General features: G+C 37.8%; 1 protein-coding gene across 13 annotated transcripts in view; it reads right to left on the bottom strand.

Annotated features, from left to right (window-relative positions):
* The window catches only part of usp54a (ubiquitin specific peptidase 54a), a 307,359-nt gene that overhangs the window by 142,903 nt on the left and 142,264 nt on the right, over positions 1-22,192 (bottom strand). For all 13 annotated transcript variants that reach the window (XM_028795167.2, XM_028795169.2, XM_028795170.2 and 10 more), the window contains exon 2: positions 21,288-22,091. In XM_028795167.2, coding sequence (XP_028651000.1) covers positions 21,288-21,434 — 147 coding nt within the window. In that variant the 5' untranslated portion in view covers positions 21,435-22,091. The remainder of the gene's footprint in view (positions 1-21,287; positions 22,092-22,192) is intronic.

Genomic DNA, 22,192 nt, shown 5'->3' with positions numbered 1-22,192 from the left:
ACAAATATGGTGATATTGTTGCATCCTGGATTTAAAGGCAATCTATATGAAAAGTGCACTCCCTTTCATTTGTGAACTTGTCTTCTAAAAAGCACAGAGCATTATTTTTAGTCTCCACCTCTCTAAAAAGAGTAACCTTCTCTAAATAATGCAGAACACTGTGTATAAACTAAACCCCCTACATAAAACATTTACTTTATGACATTCATTTTGAAAACATCACAGAATTTTAGAGCGCACATTTCTTTTTCAGGTATTTTCTTTCACACACCATAATTTAGTATCTGATTAGCATTACTGCTCTTTTTCAGTGTGTGTGAAGAAGATGTAGCATCACAACAGTTAGCTATAATGAAAAAAACACTGATAACACTACAATGTTCTTCAACAGTGTGGGAGAAAACACTAACTTCTTCTCAATCAATTTCTCAAACTGCTTTTTTTCCATTACACTCAAGAATACAGGTCACCCTCATACAAAGTTAACTATGAATTTCCTGTGAATCTACTGCATAGCATGTTTTTAAGCTGTATGATAAAGTCTACATGAACATGTTGAAAATATGACTTAATGAAGAAAACAAGATAGCTATAAAATATACCAGACTTTGAGTACTTTAAGATATGATATACCAGTAAACCCCCGATTCTCTAAAGAATCGCAAATGCAAGAATGGCAATTACTTTCTGTTCCCTCAAATCTTTGAAGGGATGTAAGATCATGGAGGGTGGGAGCGTCCTGGGTAAGGTTTTTATTTAATGAAATAAATATATTTGTAGTAAAGCTGTTTCTTTTTGGAGCCATGACTCGTTTGGTTCTAGTGTTTCAGAAGCGAGTTGTAGGCGCCTTCGTTCATTGTTTTTATCCATGCAGTCTCGTTTTTGGTGTTCTATGGGTGTGTTGTTAGCTAGAAGTCGTTTGCTGTTAGGAATCATAATTGAACCCCTGACATGCAGGCACTGTGGAGTAAGCTGACTGCTGGCACTGTCAGTAGTCACCACTACCTCAAGTTTAAATACATACACAAATATAGATAGACGCCGCATTCACTGTGTTTCCCAGTAGACACGATACGTCAGCCTTATTGCGAGTGGCAAAAGTGCTATTTAAACTAATACAGGTAGACGTGGACACCGGGTTTTCTGATGAAAAAACAACGTTTAAAACAGTATCGTTTACATACAACAGATTTTGGCAAATTGTTTAAATGCAATTATTTATATCCATTTATATACTAATAATGGCAATTATTAAATAATAATAATTATAATAATTATTATTATTAACCATTCCTCCCATATAAGTAACATTTCAAGGACTGCCTTCTTCTATCTTCGAAACATTTCCAGACTTTGTCCTGTTCTTACGCAACACACTACTGAAGTATTGGTTAATGCCTGAGTCACGTATAGATTACTGTAATGGTATTCTATCTGGCATCCCACAAAAACTTATCAATCGCTTAGAACCTCTTCAAAATTCTGCTGCCAGGATAATATCCTGCTGTTGTAAATCCACTGAACATATTACACCTATTCTCTCTCAACTTCACTGGCTCCCAGTTAACTACAGAATACAATACTAAATACCGCTCTTAACATTTAAAGCTCTCCACAACCTCACTGATCTCCTCCAGACTTACACTCCTCTCGCTCACTCAGATCTTGTACTGTGAGAGTATTCAGTCTGGCAATATGGTGCAGCCTTAGTTTGTGGAAGACAGACACAACTAAAGACATGAGCATAAAATGATGGTTGTCAATTTCAAACTGTGTTTCCTCAATGTGCTCCTTGAGAAAAAACATCAAGTTTGAGACATGTTAACAGCTAACAACAATCTACATAGTGACTACATACGTTTAGCCAAAACATTGTTTGGAGGCTCACTTGAGCACATAAATGCATAGCTTTGCTAGCTTAGCCTGACTTAGCTAAAGTAAAGGTTATAAAATGGGATTTTCTAACGGTCAAATATAACCAAAACAATTGTTCAGCCTTACCTATGAAATGTAATCCCCCGGGATCTGGTTTGGAGCGTACAGCGGTTTGTACAATCCCAAGCAGCACATTATTCATTACTTCACTCTACAGCAGTGCCACTCACAATATCCACAGCAGTGCCACTCACAACATGGCGGCGACGTTGACGTACGATTCTGCTAGTCATGAGGCGTCTAGTTATTCTATGTCAATGTTTAAATATGTCACCATGGCAACTTGTTGGCGTACACGCTTTATGTCAAATTTAGTTTACAGGTTGTGTTGTTTGGGCGCCACTTGCTGACTTTGGGAAGCCGCTGGATTTGACTGTTGGGCGCTGTGCAAGTGCGCGTGCGCTTTTGGCACGGGTTGCGTCTGGCATCCGTGCATATATATTATCTTTGTAAACATTACTAAATGAAGGTTTTATATGCGGTGGTGTGCGCGTTCGGGCAGCGGTTGAATTGTGACCTGAAGTTTAGTTTACAAATTGTGTTGTGTTGTTTGGGCGCTACCTACCGAGTCTGGGAAGCCGCTGAATTTGACTCTGGGGTGCTGAGTCGCAGTGCACGTGCGCTTCGATGCGTCCTGCGTCCGTGCATATATACAACTGTCATTTAGTAATATAGATGTGCTGGCCTAAAAACATATTACCACCAAGAACAAACATTACAAGACATTGGCATATCATTAATTATAAGATAATTTTTGATTTTTACACACTTCATTAATTTCTGAAGCTTTCTGCTTTGATGTATAGATCATAATCACTATAAATTAAGTTTATTCCTTTCTGAGAACTCCAACCTGACAAATAATCAATAATTCCTACAAAAATCTTTAGTGCTGAATGTTTACATTGTAAAATCAAATGTAATTAAAAACAATTTGGACATGAGCCATCAGTACGCTTTGTGCCCTAGGAACAAGATTACCTGAACTATTCTATAACATTTCAGTAATTATTTGCAGCTCTGATGCTGAGCTGTCTGATCATAAAATATGTCATTACAATGGCAGCTGACAGGAATAATTCATTATTAATTGCAGAATTACGGTATTTGAGGGTTGCTCTAGAGTGCGTCTTTCTCTTGCATGATTTGGCTCAAAAACTAATCAACATATCTTCATCTCATAACAGGCTTAAGTTTCGAGTTTGTGAACTATTTTTCTATCCAGCCACTTTAGCTCTAGACTATTCTCAAGAAACTGTGACACAGACAGGCACACACACCCTTCATCGAAATATTGATGTTTTCAGTATCTGGGACCTTAAAACACAGAGATCTGCCGAAAACCAGAGATCGAAATTTTTGACAAATCTAAAGCTTTCTTTCCTCCCCCATAGATGATAAGTTATAGTGGGGGAGGGCGCAAAGCAAAAAAAAAGGACAAACATTTTATAAAAAAAAAACTAACGTTCTTAAAAAAGTCATGCTAAAGTTTACTTACAGAGTGCATGAACCAAGACTGACATCTATGTGTATATACTTTATATCTACCTGAATATCTCTACATATGTATATCTACATATCTATCTCTATATGTGATGATTAGTGAGCAGCAGTATGGTTTCATGCCAGGAAAGATCACCACAGATGCGATGTTTGCTCCGAGGTTGTTGATGGAGAAGTATAGCAAAGGCCAGAAGGAATTGCATTGTCTCTTTGTGGACCCAGAGAAAGCATATGACAGGGTGCCTAGAGAGGAGTTGTGGTATTGTATGAGGAAGTCGGGAGTGGCAGAGAAGAAAGTAAGAGTTGTACAGGATATGTACGAGGGAAATGCGACAGTGGTGATGTCTGCAGTAGAAGTGACAGATGCACGATGTAGGTGGGATTACATCAGGGATCGGCTCTGAGCCCTTTCTTATTTGCAATGGTGATGGACAGGTTGACAGACGAGATTAGACAGGAGTCCCCGTGGACTATGATGTTTGCTGATGACATTGTGATCTGTAGCGATAGTAGGGAGCAGGTTGAGGAGACCCTGGAGAGGTAGAGATATGCTCTAGAGAGGAGAAGTCATGAAGGTCAGTAGGAACAAGACAGAAAATGTGTTTATGTGAGAGGGAGGTCAGTGGAATGATGAGAATGCAGGGAGTAGAGTTGGAAAAAGTGGATGAGTTTAAAAACTTGGTACTTGGGATCAACAGTACGGAGTAACGGACGGTTTGGAGACAAAGTCAGAAAGGTGAGATTGCGTTGGTTTGGACATGTGCAGAGGACAGATGCTGGGTCTATGGAGAAAAGGATGCCAAGGATAGAGCTGCCAGGCAAACAGAAAAGAGGAAGGCCTAAAAGAAGGTTTATGGATGTGGTGAGAGAAGACATGCAGGTGATGGGTGTAACAGAGCAAGATGCAGAGGAGATGAAGATATGGAAAAAAAACGATTCACTGTGACAACACCTAACGGGAGCAGCCGAAAGAAGACAGTTGTTCTCAGACAAACTTACTCATTCATCAACAAAAATACTATCCCTTTAGTTAAAAAGCTGAAATTTGTCAGGATATGCCTGCAGGTATCTGCTAAGAAAGGTGTTGACATATCAGTATTAAGCGGTAAAAACTAAGCACCTCATAATATTAAAAATGCTTTGATGAATTTGATTAAAATTGTAACATTATAGAAAAAATAAAATTAGCTTACTCGTGTTTTTTAATTTGTCCATTGTAATACTATACCAAGTATACTACGCTAACTTGCCACATGGCTCTAGGAGAAAACGAGTTAGATTAGCAAAAACTCTTCTGCCTGGTTGAGGCATGCCAGTGTATTTATATGAAGGTCTCCTAGAGATGAGCAGTTAGATGGACTGGCAAGTAATGAAGAGGAGGTGTCTCAGACAGCAAAAAAAAAAACAAAAAAAAAACAGCTAGAATGTGGTAGGAAAAAGAAAGGTTCTGCTAAAGAACTGTTGTTTCCATGCACATCATATCATTTTCTGAATATGGGGTATGGCTGTATTAGGTTTGTAAATTAAGCATCAAATCGTACAATCTGAGTAAGACAGTGTGAGCGATACAAAGTTGTTTTATAATATAAATGGCAAAAAATTATGATGTTGTAATGTATATGAATTATATGCAAAATCCCTCAGCCTATGCTACCACTTGCAAACTGTTAGTTGCATCGGAAATTTAAATTTTTACAAATGTATTAGAAGTTTACAGAAATAGCGGAATGTGTTAGATTTGTGGTAAACAATCAGTCTGTTAAAGCACTGTTTCACAGGAGCTCTATGTAGAGGTCATTGTGAGGTTTACAAACACATTATTGTTATCGATCTTGCTGAAACTCAAAACTGGTTATACCAAACATTATAATCAAATGCATTCTCTTGCTTACCTAATGTGACCAAATTATCTCAGAAATATACTAATAAAACAGGAATAGAGACAATATCAGACAAAATCAATTTAAAAAAAAAAAAATCTGCGGATAAACATGCACAAAAAAAAATCCAGACAGCAACAGAGCTGCAGTGGCTACACATACACAAAAAAAAAGCCTGAAATGAAAATATACACAGAAACATTCCAAACTGAACAGACTTGTAGTTTGCAAATATATATGGGGAAAAAACCTCGAAGTGAACAGACTTATGGTTGCTAAATATGCCCAAAAAACTCATGAAATGAGCGGAAATGTGATTGTTAAATACACACAAACATCCAGAAAATCACAGGACTGCTGTTACTAAACACAGATCAAAACATACTGCTATGAGAAGAGAAACTTCTGTTTGACATGCAAATCAAAAATTATATTTGCATTGGCTCAAAAATTACAATGATGGGTTAAGCTATATTTCACACATTGAAAATGAACCTAATAAAGAAATTGTATAGGGTCCATATTGTTATGTATTTACAGCAGGGAAAATAAGTACTGAATGTGTCAACATTTTTTTCAGTAAATATATTTCTAATGGGGCTATTGACATGAAATATTCACCAGATGTTGGTAACAACCCAAGTAATCCACACATACAAATAAATCAAAACAAATAAGTCCATAAATTATGTGTAATAAAGTTGAATGACATAGGGAAAAAGTATTGAACACATGAAGAAAAAAGGAGGTGCAAAAAGGCATGGAAAGCCAAAACACTAGCTGAAATGTGTCAGTATTTAGAAAGCAACTCTGCCCCCAATCAGTGCAAATTAATATCAGCTGGTTCAGCCCTAATTGATGGCCTATAAAAAGGTTTCTCATTACCAAGGTGTCACACAAGAAGCATCTCATGATGGGTAAAAGCAAAGAGCTCTCTCAAGACCTTCGCAACATTTATTGTTGCAAAACATACTGATGGTATTGGTTTACAGATGAATTTCTAAACTTCTGAATGTTCTAGATTATGGCCCCAACGGTGCTCACTGGAAGTGGAAAGAACATCATTTCACCATAAACTGGCCACGACCAGGTGCTCCTCACAAGATTTCTGACAGAGGAGTCAAAAGAATAATCAGAAGAGTTGTCCAAGAGCCAAGGACCACTTGTGGAGAGCTTCAGAAAGACCTGGAATTAGCACTCAACTGCCATGGCCTCTATACATGCTCACCGCGCAAGACTCTACTGCTGAAGAAAAAGCATGTTGAAGCTCGTTTAAAGTTTGCTACACAACATTTGGACAAGCCAATGAAATACAGGGAGAATATAGTCTGGTCAGATGAGACTAAAATTGAACTCTTTGGATGTCATTGCACACACCATATGTTTGGAGGTGAAATTGCACTGTACATCACCCCAAAAACATCATGGTGTGGGGCTGTTTTTCAGCATATGGTACTGGCAGACTTCATATAATTGAAGGATGAATGGAGAAATGTACATTCTTGATAAGAATCTACTGCCATCTACCAGAATGCTGAAGATGAAACGAGGATGGATATTTCACTAAGACAATTATCCCACCAAGGTTTTTATATTATATTATGTGGAGTGGTAGCCCTGAGGATAGGGATCTGCACTAGCAATCGGAAGGTTGCCGGTTCGAATCCCATAAATGTCAATAGGGACTCTGCTCTGTTGGGCCCTTGAGCAAGGCCCTTAACCTGCAATTGCTGAGCGCTTTGAGTAGTGAGAAAAGCGCTATATAAATGCAAAGAATTATTATTATTATAGTTTTTCCTTTTTATATTAGTTTTTATTTCTATACTTTTTCTGACCTTTCTTGGAAATTCAGTTTAGTTTTAGTTTTCCTTCATCGTGTATTTTTAGTTTTAGTTTAGTTTTTATTTTAAAAAAGACATTTCTATTTTATTTTTATATATATTAGTTTCAGTTTTAGTAATTATGGTATGGTTAAAGCGCTACCATGGAGTTTAGTGTCACAATGAGACAGAACTGTACACTTAATGGATTTGGATAGGAGTTTAATGTTAGTGGAAGCTTACTACATGACACAGTTTACCATTTGGTTTTGTTTCTGTCTGATAAAAACAAGTACAATCAAAACCAGGTACTGAATATGAACAGTTTTACACAATTTTATAATTTTAAAAATATTTTCTATGTCATTTGTGCTGAAAAAATTCTACGCTGCCTGTTGGCACTTTTTTATTTTCCTTTTTTTGCACAGAAGGGGCCAATTTGTAATGAAATTTAGGTGAATTTTAAGGTGTGAGGGATTTTTTACTGTAAATGTCTATAGCACACAACATCTCCTGCTCCAATTACAATGTGCTTATAATGAATGCCTTGAATATTTCAGTCAAAAATCTCAAATACTGGGCTTTGCTTTCTACCAGCCATATTGATCTCTAATTCCGTCTCAGGCACAAGCAGTTTATAAACAGAATTTTGCCACCTGCAAGCCTGAAAAGATATCAGAAATTAGAAAACAGATTCTATTGTGTTCTGACAGGTGTGACCATGAAAATCACAGGGGCTTAGAAAGAACAAAGCACTTATGCTGGAATCCATGTTCAGACCCCAGCTAGCTGTATTGAGGGAAACAAAGGAAAAACAAGCATGTGGTGTCAAGGGTAGAGGCAGTGAGACTTGAATAGCCCACCATAAGAACAGTAAACCCATAATGAGCAGAGCAAGAGCAGGTAATAATAGTATGGACAGGCACAAAACGACACAGACAGCATCTGTGATTAAGAACAGAGCAGGATCACAGGAACAGAGCAGAATCACAGAAAACCTGGAGCCTGCCCAAGCAGGTTTGGATGCAAGGCAGGAAAAATCCCTGGTATGCAATATGTATGATATGGCTGATGTTGAAAACAAAAAGAATATGATATTTCAACTATCCATTTTGAGAGCGAAACGTTGAAAAAATGGGGACAGATATTTTAAAACATAATTCCGCTACTGGATTATTTTCACAATATCAGGTATTTTGAGCTGTGAATATTAACTAAAAAAAGATAAATTAATAAATGTAGCATAAATACAAAAACATTAGTATGTTTAGCTTTTCATCACTTGGCAGACTCTCTTCGCCTACCTACCTGTAGTTCAGTAGAGACATTGCCAACTCAGAAGTTTTACAAGGTTTATATCACTTTGTTCTTAACATTTTTAAAACAAAAGTGGTTGGTCAGCAACAATATTCTGATCTTGTATGATAAACCTTGTCAGTCTCTCAATCAGTACCATTTCATTTTCAAAAATCATGAGTAGTCTCCCCTAGACTTTCTCGTGTACTCGGATATGGGGATGGATATTTGAGGAGTAAACTGTATGACAATGATTATATTATGTACATTAAAGAACCATCAACAACAAATTAAATTAATAATATGTTGAACAATTATTATAAAAGTAAAGTTGAATAAATCGGACTCTGCAGCTGCATGAATGAAAAAAAAAATTGAGTAAGTGTTCAAGTAAAGTACGACTTCCGGGTGATGGATTTGGCCCAAACGTTAATACAGATCTACAATCTTGGTGTAACAACCACATGCCAAATTTCATCCATCTATCTAGTTGCGTTTTAGAGTTATCATGTTTACACACACACACACAGACATAATTCCAAAAAACAGTATTTTCGGACTCGGGGAGGTCTAAAATGTCAAGATTCATCAAAATCTCGAGGTTGAGTTTTTTCATGATTGCTATACTTTCTCTATACTTCGTGTGCGAAGTGGCAGGTGAATTACTGTCAACAAAAAACAGACACCTGAGAAATAAACGTTACTCATTCGTGATTTTTCTGTCCATACGGTAAAGTTTTTGTTGACCAGCACATTCCGATTTCAGGCGTTTGAATTACATCTTGATATACAGCAAGTGCAAAGAAAGACAGCGTATATCGCTTTCTGTTCCACACACTTTACGCATGTATTCTGCTCACTCTGTCACTGCAAATGCTGTGTGAACAGCCACCCTCCTTCACCAACCGCCGTTCACTGGATAAATATGTGCGGGCGGCTCGTGGTGGATGACTTTCAGTTTTAGAGTTAAAAACTAACAGCAAGAATATTCATTCAAAAATTAAAAATAAATTATTTTTAGTAAATTATTATTTTATTAGTGTTTCCAGCTACTTTAATAGTTTCGTTTTAGTTTTTCATTTTGGTTTTGTTTCAGTTTACGAAAATGTTTTTTTTAATAATAGTTTCAGTTTTTATTTTAGTTTTTTGTTAACTATAATAACCTTGAATTCCCACACACAGCCAAGGAAATTCTGAATTGGTTTCAGAAAAAGAAAATAAAGCTGCCAGAATGGCCCACTCACCTGATTTGAATCCAATTGAAAATCTATGGAAAGAACTGAAGATCAGAGTTCATAGAAGAGGCCCCCGGAACCTTCAAGATTTAAAGACAGTTTGTGAGGAAGAATGGGCAAAAAAATCACACTTGGGCAATGCATGTGACTAGATTCTCCATACAGGAGGCATCTTGAAGCTGTCGTTATCAACAAAGGGTTTTCTACCAAGTATTAAATACATTCCAGTAAATGTGTTCAATACTTATTCCCTGTGTCATTCCACTTTATTACACATTACTTAATTTATGGACTTATTTGTTTTGATTTGTGCATATGTGTGTATTACTTGGGTTGTAACCGACATCTGGAGAAAATTTCATGTAAATAGCCCCATTAGAAATATATTTACTGAGAAATACGTTGACCACTGTAAATGAACCAACTGAAATATACTTAGAAAAGTTGAAAAATCATTATCACCTTTTGAAGATTTGCCAGGACCCATTAAAAGTTTAGTATTTGGTTTACCCCCAGACTCAGAACATTTCCTTAGTGCTATAACAAAATACAGGAGTGGGCAAAAAGTTGATTTTTAGTTGTTCGTATGGAAAAAAATACTGCCGGCCTAACGTACCCACAACTGTAAACCTACTTTTGAAACAAATTATTATATTGAGGAGGGCAAAAGACATCATTTGTTGCAAAAAGAATAATCAAAGGCAATTTCCTTCTAAATGTTTAAGTACAAGGACAGGTGCATCACCATTGTCGTAGGAAATCAATCAAAAATGGCTTGGCCACAAACATTTTAACAAAAGAAAATAGTTTTAGATTAATGTATAACCAAATGAATGGCACATTCTTCCTCAACAAAATAAAAGTTGCTTTGTTTTCTTTGAAATGTAAACATATTTCACTCAACTTTTTTCATACATGCAAAGATCATAATCAGATATTAAAATTCTGTCAGAGATGTGTAATTACCTGTAATTGCTAATGTCAAAAATATAATTTTGCACCATAAGTTTTAGTTCTCTGGCCCTAATAAGCAGGTATTACAGAAGATAATAACCATGTTGTGCAGGTAATTGATGTTTAGTATCACCTGAAAAGCTGTGAGGTCAGGATTGTTTTCAGCTAAAATGAAATTAAGATTAATAAGTACTTACAATAAAAATGTCCTTAAAAGGATACTCCAGGGAACACACACCTTTTCTATCATGTCACATGTTAAAAAGCAAAAAAAAGTCTAGGAACAATAGTCAAATTGCCTAAACAAAGAATTTATACTACAGCATCAAAAAACAAAGCAACTCTACCATTGACAAATGATACATACAGTAAAACCATTGCCTACCTGTATTCAAATTAAATTATAACTAAATTTCAGCTGCAATACAGTTTTGCTAGGTTTTGCAGTTTTTGCTAGGCTTGCTACCTTTCAAGATATAATTTACTGGAAAACAGAATATCATCTTAGTATCCCATTCTGGTAGGATATGGTGAGGCGTGTAGTATATTACATGGGCAAAGCTATCTTCACTTTTATATGATTTATTGAAAAAGCCTTAAAAACCTAAAGCAATTTAAACATTAAAGACATTTTAACACTTGTGTTTAAAAAATAAAAATAAAAAGGAAAATGATTAGCTTTGGATCTGCAGTATAGAGGAATCACACATCCTTTTTGTAGGGAAAAAACAACATGAAAGTTAACCCTATTTATGGATGTTACAGAGATTACCCTGTTAAAGAGAAAATAACTTAAGACTGTCTCTGCATAATTCACATCAAGGTAACATTCCTTAAGTTATGTATTTCATCTTACAGGGCAGAAGCATTGTGACACAGTGGTCTATAAAACTTCTTCTCATCAGGAGACCATACTTGAAGGGAAACCTTAAATACACTTTACATGAGTCTGAAAATAATTAAAACATTGCCTCCATGAACAACACCTGAAACAGACTACGATGAAGAAATTCAGAGAACATCAACAGTAAGTCACATTCAAGCCACCCAACTTCTCTTTTAAACACAATTACACGATACAGATATTAAATAAACTACAAAAGCTGGAAATAACAGAAGGATTAAATGTCAGTACTAATAAAAAAGATGTACTTTTACTTACAAAAATATTTGTGATACACTCAAAAATCTACAAACATTAAAATAAATCAAGTTACCTTGTCACTATTTCAGACTATATCGCAACACGAATAAAAACTATTTTACATTAAGCACAAAGCCAGTCCTCTAACTGAATAGTTGCCAGGTTCATTATGCAATAAAATATCCAAAGATACAATACAACAATGCCAACCAATATTTGCAGCTGTAATATGGGTGTGGTAGAATTTCATGGGTTTAACTTGGAGAATCCTAAAACAGAAGTCTGAGCTGCGGCAGTCAGAACATAAGATAGATGAACAAAGTAAACCAGGATCTGAAAGCACGCTATCTTGATGTGGCTGACCCCTCCCCAACGAGGAATTTAACAGCCTGAAGGAGAAAGAGTTTAACTCGAGTATAAGGCCCAAGGTAAAGTTTTCTAGAAGCTTTCAGAACCATGTCATCCCTTTGAATTCTTCCATGTTGGAATCTCGGTAATTGTCTCTACTCTCAAATATCTTGCATAAAATTCTTGACTGATGTGTACTCCTAAAAAAAAAAAAATCCAATTATTCTTTGTTTGGATATCTGGTTCACTTCAGGAAAGTAAGAAAGTCCACTCACTCCTTTATAGCTTTCTCTCTCTCTGTTCTGTACTTTGGGAATGGAGTAAATACTTTTTAATGGACAGTTATGTTGCCCCAGAACCTCTCTTTCAGTCCAAAGACACCACTTCACGAGCCTGTTATGTCTCAAGGTCCAGGTCCCAGTTTTCTAATTTACGGAGATATATGAGTGGTCGTCCTCTTTATAATAAACAAGTACATGCAACTTTAGGCGATGGACAATTCAAATATTTTGTGATGCCACACAGAACCTACACGAGAGCTTTGTCTAAAAGAAGGGTTTTTTATTATTGGTCGCAGTTAAAGGCGTTTTGTGTCTGAAACTGTACCCCATTTTAATTCAGCCATATCTAGGACCTATGTTTTTGACTATTTTGCCTATCACAATCCAGCACTGAAATGGACCAGGAGCCTCATGTATAAACGGTGCGTACACACAAAAATGTTGCGTAAGCCCGTTCCCACGCTCACATCGCAATCTATAAAACCTAAACTTGGCATAAAGCCACACACATTTTCACGGCAGCTAAATGCTTGGCGTATGCAAATTCTCTGCTCGGTCTTTCAACCTGGAGGCACCCAGCGTCAAAACAGTGTTTTTGTTCCAGTGTGGTTTCTCTTTCTTTTTTAGATCCACATCCCTGACGCGACTTTATCAAATACACTGAAATTAACCGCATATTGTTTATTAGTTTAAAACATCTGATTATAATTAACCTGTAACAATATAATGGTCCACGGAATGGCCAAACTATTCCAAATACCATAGCTGCTTTAGCGTTGTCCCTCTCAATGCACCACTCAGAGTATTTATCCCACTGTATCGGAGTGTGGAATCACAGCTGTAGCTGATCAGAAAGAATTATCGGTATACAGCCATGCGCTATTTTATTTGAACTGCTCTCATACGATAAACGCTTCAGAGCCTTTCCTGTACGGACCTCGCGGTTCAGAAACAGTTTCATCCCAAGTACTATAAACACACTCAATTAGTCTATCAAGTGCTCATTGTAGAACTGTTTGTACTTATTAGTACAATTACCTCATTGTAAACTTGCGATAGTTATAATATTGCACAACCTGAACCACTTTATAAAGCGAGCATTTACATATGATGATGATATCATTAAGATGAAATGCAGCAAAATATGTTTATTACATTATACAGATAAAATGTTAACATCATTTAAATAATCTATATTGTTAATAATTAAACATGTTAGGACACAGTGACGCAGCGCTAGCAAGGAGCTGGTGCTTCGTTCAGGGATTGTTCCTGTAATAAGAATATAAGTTTAATGTCACTGTGCTCTGTACAAAAAATATTTTATAAATCTGCACACATGTACAAGCCAGATTTAGCACAGTGGGGCTCAGCATTTAGAACTGCCAGACAAGCATTTGAAGAGAGAAAGGGACAACTACAAAAATGGGCATTGTACTATTTCTGTGTGCATGAAATTGAATCCTCTCTTTGCCTTGTTTGGGATGGCATGATTTACCTAATTAAGGGCCTGCACATGGAAAAAGAGTATAAAGCCTTGGAACACTGCCAGGCACACCGGGAAGCCAGGACGGATGGGAGATGACGTCATCCGATCGTGAAAACCCTTCCAGCGCAGCGACTTCAGTAATTGTATTGCCATTTGGCTTCCTTTCATCTGTTATGCTTCATAAATTGTCATTAAAGAGAGCCAAGTTATTTTCTTATATGATTTCTTACCGCCGTATCACTATGGAAGAGGTATCGCCTTTTAATATTATATCTATATAGTTTTGGGTTACTTAAGACCCTGCAATTGCAAAAGAACTTATTCCAACCGCTCCCTAGAGGAAAACATTTCCTGCCTCGCATTGTATTCTTGCTGGGGCTGGCGCAACACTGGAAGGATAGATGGATAGAATAATTAAACATGTACTACAAAGATATTTCAATGTTCCTTAAAAGCTTTGAAGAATCTGCATTCTCAGCTTACGTACAGATAGCTTAACATCTATTACAGAGCTGATTGTGTGGCGATAGTTTATTTGAAGAAAGAAAAGGAATGACAGGAATTGGGGGTTAGTATGTTTGAAAGACAGTACTGCTGCGAAAGAAAAGGAATGACAGGAATTGGGGGTTAGTATGTTTGAAACACAGCACTGCTGCAATAAATTATTTCATAGAAGGTCGCGCACGGCACACCAAGCACCTTGCGGAAGGCAGGAACAATCTCTGGACAGGGCGCCAGCTCGTCATTATCACTGCACCACCATGTTCCCATGTTTAATAAAATGTGATTTCATGATATCATCATGAAAATGACATCAAGTATAGATCTCAGTATTTTAATTATTCAGAGAGCTGTAATATCACAAATGTAATGGATTCTGTGTCCTGGCAGAGGAAGAGAAAGCCTGTTTAAGAAGCACATAGTGATTCACGCACAAAGAGCACATAGAAGAACACATACAAAACAAAGCATTTAATGTGGTACTTTAATTATGATGGTATTTGAGAAACTAGTAAATTAAATGATTTAAAGATGAAGTTTACGATGTTCTACTTCAATGGCAAAATAAACTACGTGATTAAAGTGGACATTTCGAGATAAAATTGTCATTTTGAGCTTTTTTCCCCACTGTGTCCCTATTTTTTTTTCTTTTCTCTGTACCCAAATAAGCTTTCATATGACACTCAGATGGTGGGCTACGACTCGCCTTTTCATGGCAACTTTGATATCTGACAACTTTTTTTTTATTTTGGGCACTGTGCGACTTTGTGAACTTGAGCTTTCGAGTTTCTTCGACACTCTATGTCACTCGATCAACTTCCTTTTGTTGTTTATACCATTGTTTAAACCAACAAATAGTATGTTTTTCCTTGCCTCCACTTGGTATTCGCTGAAATTCTTCTATTTTCCCCCATGCTTTTACCATTGCCTTTTCACAGAATGCTGAACTTAAGGGCTATTTATATTGATTTACATATTCAAAGAGGCGCAATTCTGGGAGAAGTTGGGGAGTGGTGGCAGCCGCATGCACGTGTGTTACTTTTCACGCTGACCAGGATTTATGTAGCGGAAGAACGTGGAAGTTGGTGAACACAGATTTATGCATCTGGATTTTTTTGTGCGTACGCACATTTCTGCTTTTGTCCATACGCCATGTTTGAGTGTGAATTCTATGCACGGCGTTATGCATGAGGCCCCAGGTCATTTGACGTAATATTTAACACTTGGCCAGAATAAAGTTATATATAGCATGTGATATGTCCAATCTGGGATTCATTGTTGTCTCCTGCACCTATTCATAATGCTCAGGACACTGTGGACTGTGATGGTTTTCCAGGTAGTTCTTGAAACCCTTACACTTCATGAAAATCCTTCTTAACAACAGGTCGCCAGACCACCTCTAAAATCCCCATGACAGTGTTCATATCAATAAAGAGTCCACTGAAAGGACTCTTGATAGCTGTGTTGGAACGCAGGGATGTGTGTCTCACAGACAATGACAATGTTCAGTTATACAACACACACTGCAATTACTTCATATGAAAGCAATTTTAGTCCACAGGATTGTACCTCAATAGCCTCCACCCACTTAAAGTACTGGTGGTCTCTGCTTAACCAATTCCATCCAAGTCTCAGTGTAATTTGGGTCCCCCTGATCATTGCAGTGGACAGGAGAAGATCTTTGGCAGAAAAATGTCCAAGTGAGAGCACTACAGCCCACGTACTCTTAAAAATGAAGGTGTGCCAAGATACATGAAGATTACACATGTAAACTTCAAGGTTTTAAACACATCTTAACATTGTGGAGTTTACTAGAGCAGTACTGTGATGTCAATGAACTTCTATACAAATCCAGCCATTTCCAAGAGCTGAAATTTTCATATCCCTTCAGGCCGAGAAGTCTATGATGGCAGTGACTTACGTCTGGTCTCCCTGGTACCATATGCCTTAGAAACAAGAGCATATACCAGTTCTTTTAATGAACGTTGGTTGGTTTCAAACTCCAGAATGTGTTGGCAGAAAGTTGGAGAGAACATTATCATCAAAATAGGCAAACCATGTTGTTCTTATTGGCCCCTTTGTGATATGTTTAATTAAACACTAAAATGGTGCCTAGCAGTCCTACTACTAAAGGGTATCACAAGGAAATGGTAAACTATATTGAGGAAGCCACTAGTGTTCTTATTTAAGTATTTTCTAGCTAGCATCCACATTGAAAATCTGCTTTGCTAAACACAACTGTGCCATGTAATGATTTAAGAATCTAATTACATGGGGTACAATTCCAAGTTGGTCTGCTTCAACTGCTCTAGTGTGGCCTCTCTCAGCAGTTTCTTCACATGCTCCCAGATGATCTTCTTTTAATGTAGTAATGTTCTATGCACTCTGTTTCAAGCAGATATTTCATCAATGTTGTGTACATGACAAAAAACTACATCCATCAACATGAGTTTGTCTGACCAGTTTAATGACAACAGCATAAGATGTACTCGATGTAGCTGGAATGTGAATTTCTACTCCACAGGACTTTAGATAATAATCTGACAAGCTATGTAAAATAAGACACTGGGCTAATATAAACCTTTGCCTCAAACATATACAGTGCATCCGTAAAGTATTCACAGCGCATCACTTTTTCCACATTTTATGTTACAGCCTTATTCCAAAATGGATTAAATTCATTTTTTTCCTCAGAATTCTACACACAACACCCCATAATGACAACGTGAAAAAAGTTTACTTGAGATTTTTGCAAATTTATTAAAAATAAAAAATTTGAGAAAGCACATGTACATAAGTATTAACAGCCTTTGCCATGATGCTCAAAATTGAGCTCAGGTGCATCCTGTTTCCCCTGATCATCCTTGAGATGTTTCTGCAGCTTAATTGGAGTCCACCTGTGGTAAATTCAGTTGACTGGACGTGATTTGGAAAGGCACACACCTGTCTATATAAGGTCCCACAGTTGACAGTTCATGCACAAACCAAGCATGAAGTCAAAGGAATTGTCTGTAGACCTCTGAGACAGGATTGTCTCGAGGCACAAATCTGGGGAAGGTTACAGAAAAATTTCTGCTGCTTTGAAGGTCCCAATGAGCACAGTGGCCTCCATCATCCATAAGTGGAAGAAGTTCGAAACCACCAGGACTCTTCCTAGAGCTGTCCGGCCATCTAAACTGAGCAATTGGGGGAAAAGGGCCTTAAGTCAGGGAGGTGACCAAGAACCCGATGGTCACTCTGTCAGAGCTCCAGAGGTCCTCTGTGGAGAGAGGAGAACCTTCTAGAAGGACAACCATCTTTGCAGCAATCCACCAATCAGGCCTGTATGGTAGAGTGCCCAGACGGAAGCCACTCCTTAGTAAAAGGCACACTGCAGCCCACCTGGACTTTGCCAAAAGGCATCTGAAGGACTCTCTGACCATGAGAAAGAAAATTTTCTGGTCTGATGAGACACAGATTGAACTCTTTGGTGTGAATGCCAGGCGTCACGTTTGGAGAAAACTAGGCACCGCTCATCACCAGGCCAATACCATCCCTACAGTGAAGCACGGTGGTGGCAGCATCATGCTGTGGGGATGTTTTTCAGTGGCAGGGACTGGGAGACTAGTCAGGATAAAGGGAAAGATGACGGCAGCAATGTACAGAGACATCCTGGATGAAAACCTGCTCCAGAGCGCTCTTGACCTCAGACTGGGGCGACGGTTCATCTTTCAGCAGGACAATGACCCTAAGCACACAGCCAAGATATCAAAGGATTGGCTTCAGGACAACTCTGTGAATGTCCTTGAGTGGCCCAGCCAGAGCCCAGACTTGAATCCGATTGAACATCTCTGGAGAGATCTTAAAATGGCTGTGCACCGACGCTTCCCATCCAACCTGATGGAGCTTGAGAGGTGCTGCAAAGAGGAATGGGCAAAACTGGCCAAGGATAGGTGTGCCAAGCTTGTGGCATCATATTCAAAAAGACTTGAAGCTGTAATTGCTGCCAAAAGTGCATCAACAAAGTATTGAGCAAAAGCTGTGAATACTTATGTACATGTGATTTCTCAGTTTTTTTATTTTTAATAAATTTGCAAAAACGTCAAGTAAACCTTTTTCACATTGTCATTATGGGGTGTTGTGTGTAGAATTCTGAGGAAAAATGAATTTAATCCATTTTGGAATAAGGCTGTAACATAACAAAATGTGGAAAAAGTGATGCGCGTGAATACTTTCCGGATGCACTGTATATCTCACTTGTAAAGAACTGAATACTCCATACTGGACGCAAGGCTGGAAACACTGGGCAGGCTGACGGTCAACTGCAGGGCACACTCATACATACCCATCCATACTCATTTATAACCTGGACCAACTGAGTTACTAATTTAACTATCACTTACATCTATGAGTATGTCCAAGGAAAACCCACAGACAGGGTATGAAGAACTGAGATAGAAAGACTAAGAAGAGCATGACATTTATCTTGTGTGAAAAAAATTACTTTGTGAAAGTGACAAAGGTTAAATTAGTTCTTTAGGTTTTATTTAATAGTTTTGTTTACTTTATTTTTTAGTGCTCTGTTTTTTTGCACATAACTTGCTTGTTTTCTGCGTTTATTTTTTTGTTACTTTGCTGTCTTCTCTTTTTTGGCTTATAGGAGTTAAATGAGTTAGGTAGGCACCTAGTTCCAGCATTGAGGGTTCTTCACTAATGGTCCACCATTGCTTCTTTTCTGTGTCCCAGGAGAGTTCAAAACCTGTTACATTTAACATCACACACTGTGCTTCTTTTACCTTTCCTTTTCTCTCTTGCATGCTAAGATTCAGCAGTGCCCTTTTGCTGAATCCTGACAAAACTAGTAATAAATTACTACTGCTTTTATAATCTAAAGGAACTTCATTTTATAACTAGAAAGCTGCAAATGTTTTAAATGAAGTTTTATATACGGCACAGAGTGCACTTCATGAAAAAAAACAGTATGTAATATCACGTGCTCAAACAAATTCTTTTCATTTAACTAGGGGGCTTTGTCCCCTGTTCGCTTTGCTCACCAACCCCTTCCCCTGCCCTCACACCAAGTGCTACGCGTCGTTGTGAAAAGGGGGGATGAACGCACCCCAAGGAGACGCAGCAGCGCCACCGAAACCCGTTAAACGGTGATACAATGGGAAACAAATTCCTTTTTTTTTTTATCCTCCTCTTTGCTTGATCAGCTGCAGGCTTGCTGCTTCTGCCATGCTGCATGATCTACACTTCGCTAGCCTACCCAGCCATCATACCACCCCACCCCACCCATTGTGAGGAGGGGGGCGGAACGCTCCCCAAGATCCTCCAAAAACCCCTCTTGAATGGTGATACAATGGGAATCAAATAACATTTGCTTTTATTACCTCCTCTTTGCTTGATCAGCTGCAGGCTTGCCGGTGCTCTTGTGCGGTGTGATCTGCATTTCGTGCAATGCTTCGAACATTTTAAAGTCACTGCCTTGTTTCTCCTCTCCCCCAGACATCCTCAAACACTATTCGATCTCTTTTCGCTGTTACGTTATTTCACGGATTAATATTTTCCATTTGTTTGCACTAATGAGATCTTAATTCTACGGCTATGCGCCGTTGTGAAGAGACGGCTGAACACACCCCAAGGACATGCGGTCGCTCCTCCAAAACCCCTTAAACAGTGATACAATGGGAAACAAATAACAGTTTTTTTTTTTGTTTTTTTTCCAACCTCCTCTTTGCTCGATCAGCTGCTGGGTTACTTCTGCTCCTGTGCGGCGTGATCTGCATTTTGTGTGGCACTCCAAACGTTTTAAAGTCAATGCCTTGTCTCTCTTCTTCCCCCGAGAACATCCTCAAACACTATTCGATCTCTTTTCACTGTTCCGTTATTTCACAGAGTAATATTTTCCATTTGTTTGCGCTAATGTGAGCTTTACTCTCATTTTCTTGAGACTTTCGAATTTTCCTACTTCCATTATCTCTAACCTGCTCTGCATGTGTATCAACGGGACTTGCTTCCAAAGCTTGTAAGTATGAAGTGACCTGCCCATCTCGCAGAAAGTGAAAGTGTCTCTCTGCCTCTGTCTCTCAAAGATCTCTCTTCAAAAGATCACGTCTAGTCGCAGTCTCGTCCAGTTTTTTTTTTATAATAGAGAGATATATCACAAGACAAGAGGGAAATGAAGAATCATTTTTTTTATAATAGAGAGATATATCACAAGACAAGAGGGAAAAGAAGAATCAAAGAGTCTGCACTAAAACCTTTATTTCCTGCTAATGAATTAAATTCTAATGCCATTACATTCACATTTGTCAATACTTGTAATGCAGCAAAAATTCTTACTTTAGGCAAAGTAGCAAGAAAAAATTAACTTACACGACACTCTACTGAAAAATATATTTTAAAATGTGTTAGGCATGTAGTGATGTCACAGAACGTAACGTACAATACGTGAGAGTTATATATGATATATACACATCACTAGGTCAAAAAAAATTCCTCCCTACCAAAAAGAAAAATTTCTTTTCATTAGTTTTCCTTCAAGACACTTGGAATACAACTAAACAAAAATAAGTTAATTCTCCTTTTCAACTACAATGAAATTATACTTATGAATAGACAATAAAAATGTATTACTTTTTATACATTTATAGGTCTGCAATCTAGTAGTTAAAGATGTGAACAGATTACATTTCTACAGTCAAAAGCCTGGAGAAACAACAAAAGATTTTGACTTATGAAAAAATAACCTCCTAAAAGAAAGTTACCTGCTGAATATAAAAAGTCACAGCAGTCTACCACTATAACTAAAGCTTACATAAAAAAATGAATCAGAATAAACAGTTCTAACAGAAAGGACAGAAGCTTACACAAAATAACAATGCAAAATGAATACGTAATCTGAGAGCATGGATCTCACCTGCAAGGCGCTATTGAGGAAGCAGCTGTTCTGGCCTGGCTCATTAATGAGGCCTTTGCTTGGAGCAATTGATGTCATGGTGCGTGGAGTGAAGATGCCCTGTAGTCCACTGCTGCCTGATGCAAAATAATTCCTCTTCCAAGACATTGTCAGATCCTGCAGAAATCTCAAACGCCTGTGCTGTTCTAGGAACCAAACGTCCTTATCCAGGAAACAATAAATTCAGTCATTGTCAGGAGCAAACTGACTAATAGCCACTTATTTTGAAGATGTCAATGCTGGGTCAAACAAGAGGTGCAATAGCTTCCAGTTTCTTTATTCCTTCAATTTGTATAAAAAGGGGTCTCCTGGGCAACTTCTAATGTCTTGATTTGGCATCTGACATTTAAAAGATACAAACCAATTACCTTTGAGTTAACATTCCCTATATTTGAGTAACAACTTCAGTGAGAAATTCATTTCCAGTAACAAAAGTAATTGAGTTGACATATGTAGAAATATAAATGTGATAATGCTGATTAAAAGAAAGACTATTTCTAGGAAGCAGACTTGTAGGTTGTTTAGATATATTAAAAAACAGCCACCCAGTTTCAGTGGTCCACCCCTTATAAGGCTTGTTATGCACACTTTACTCCACAGGGAAGGAGTGATGAAAACACAAGGCTTGCATCAGCTTCTCAAGACTTTCATACTGCAGTGCATCTCAGGGCTGATCCTGGCCAGTGGCAGGCAGGCTTCATTTCCTTTCATTACTTAATTACAGCTACTATCAACATCCTGAAAGTACTGATGACCGTCTGGAACCTGCAAAAGAGAAAAAAGTAAGCACATGTGATTATGCGATATATGCTAATGCAAGTAGGCATCAGGAAGTGAATCACCTGTGACAAATGCATAATGAGGTC

This window comes from Erpetoichthys calabaricus, chromosome 2, assembly GCF_900747795.2.
Source record: "Erpetoichthys calabaricus chromosome 2, fErpCal1.3, whole genome shotgun sequence".
Lineage (NCBI taxonomy): Eukaryota > Metazoa > Chordata > Cladistia > Polypteriformes > Polypteridae > Erpetoichthys > Erpetoichthys calabaricus.
Note: the sequence above shows the minus strand (reverse complement) of the source record. Positions and strands in the feature narration are given on the sequence as shown.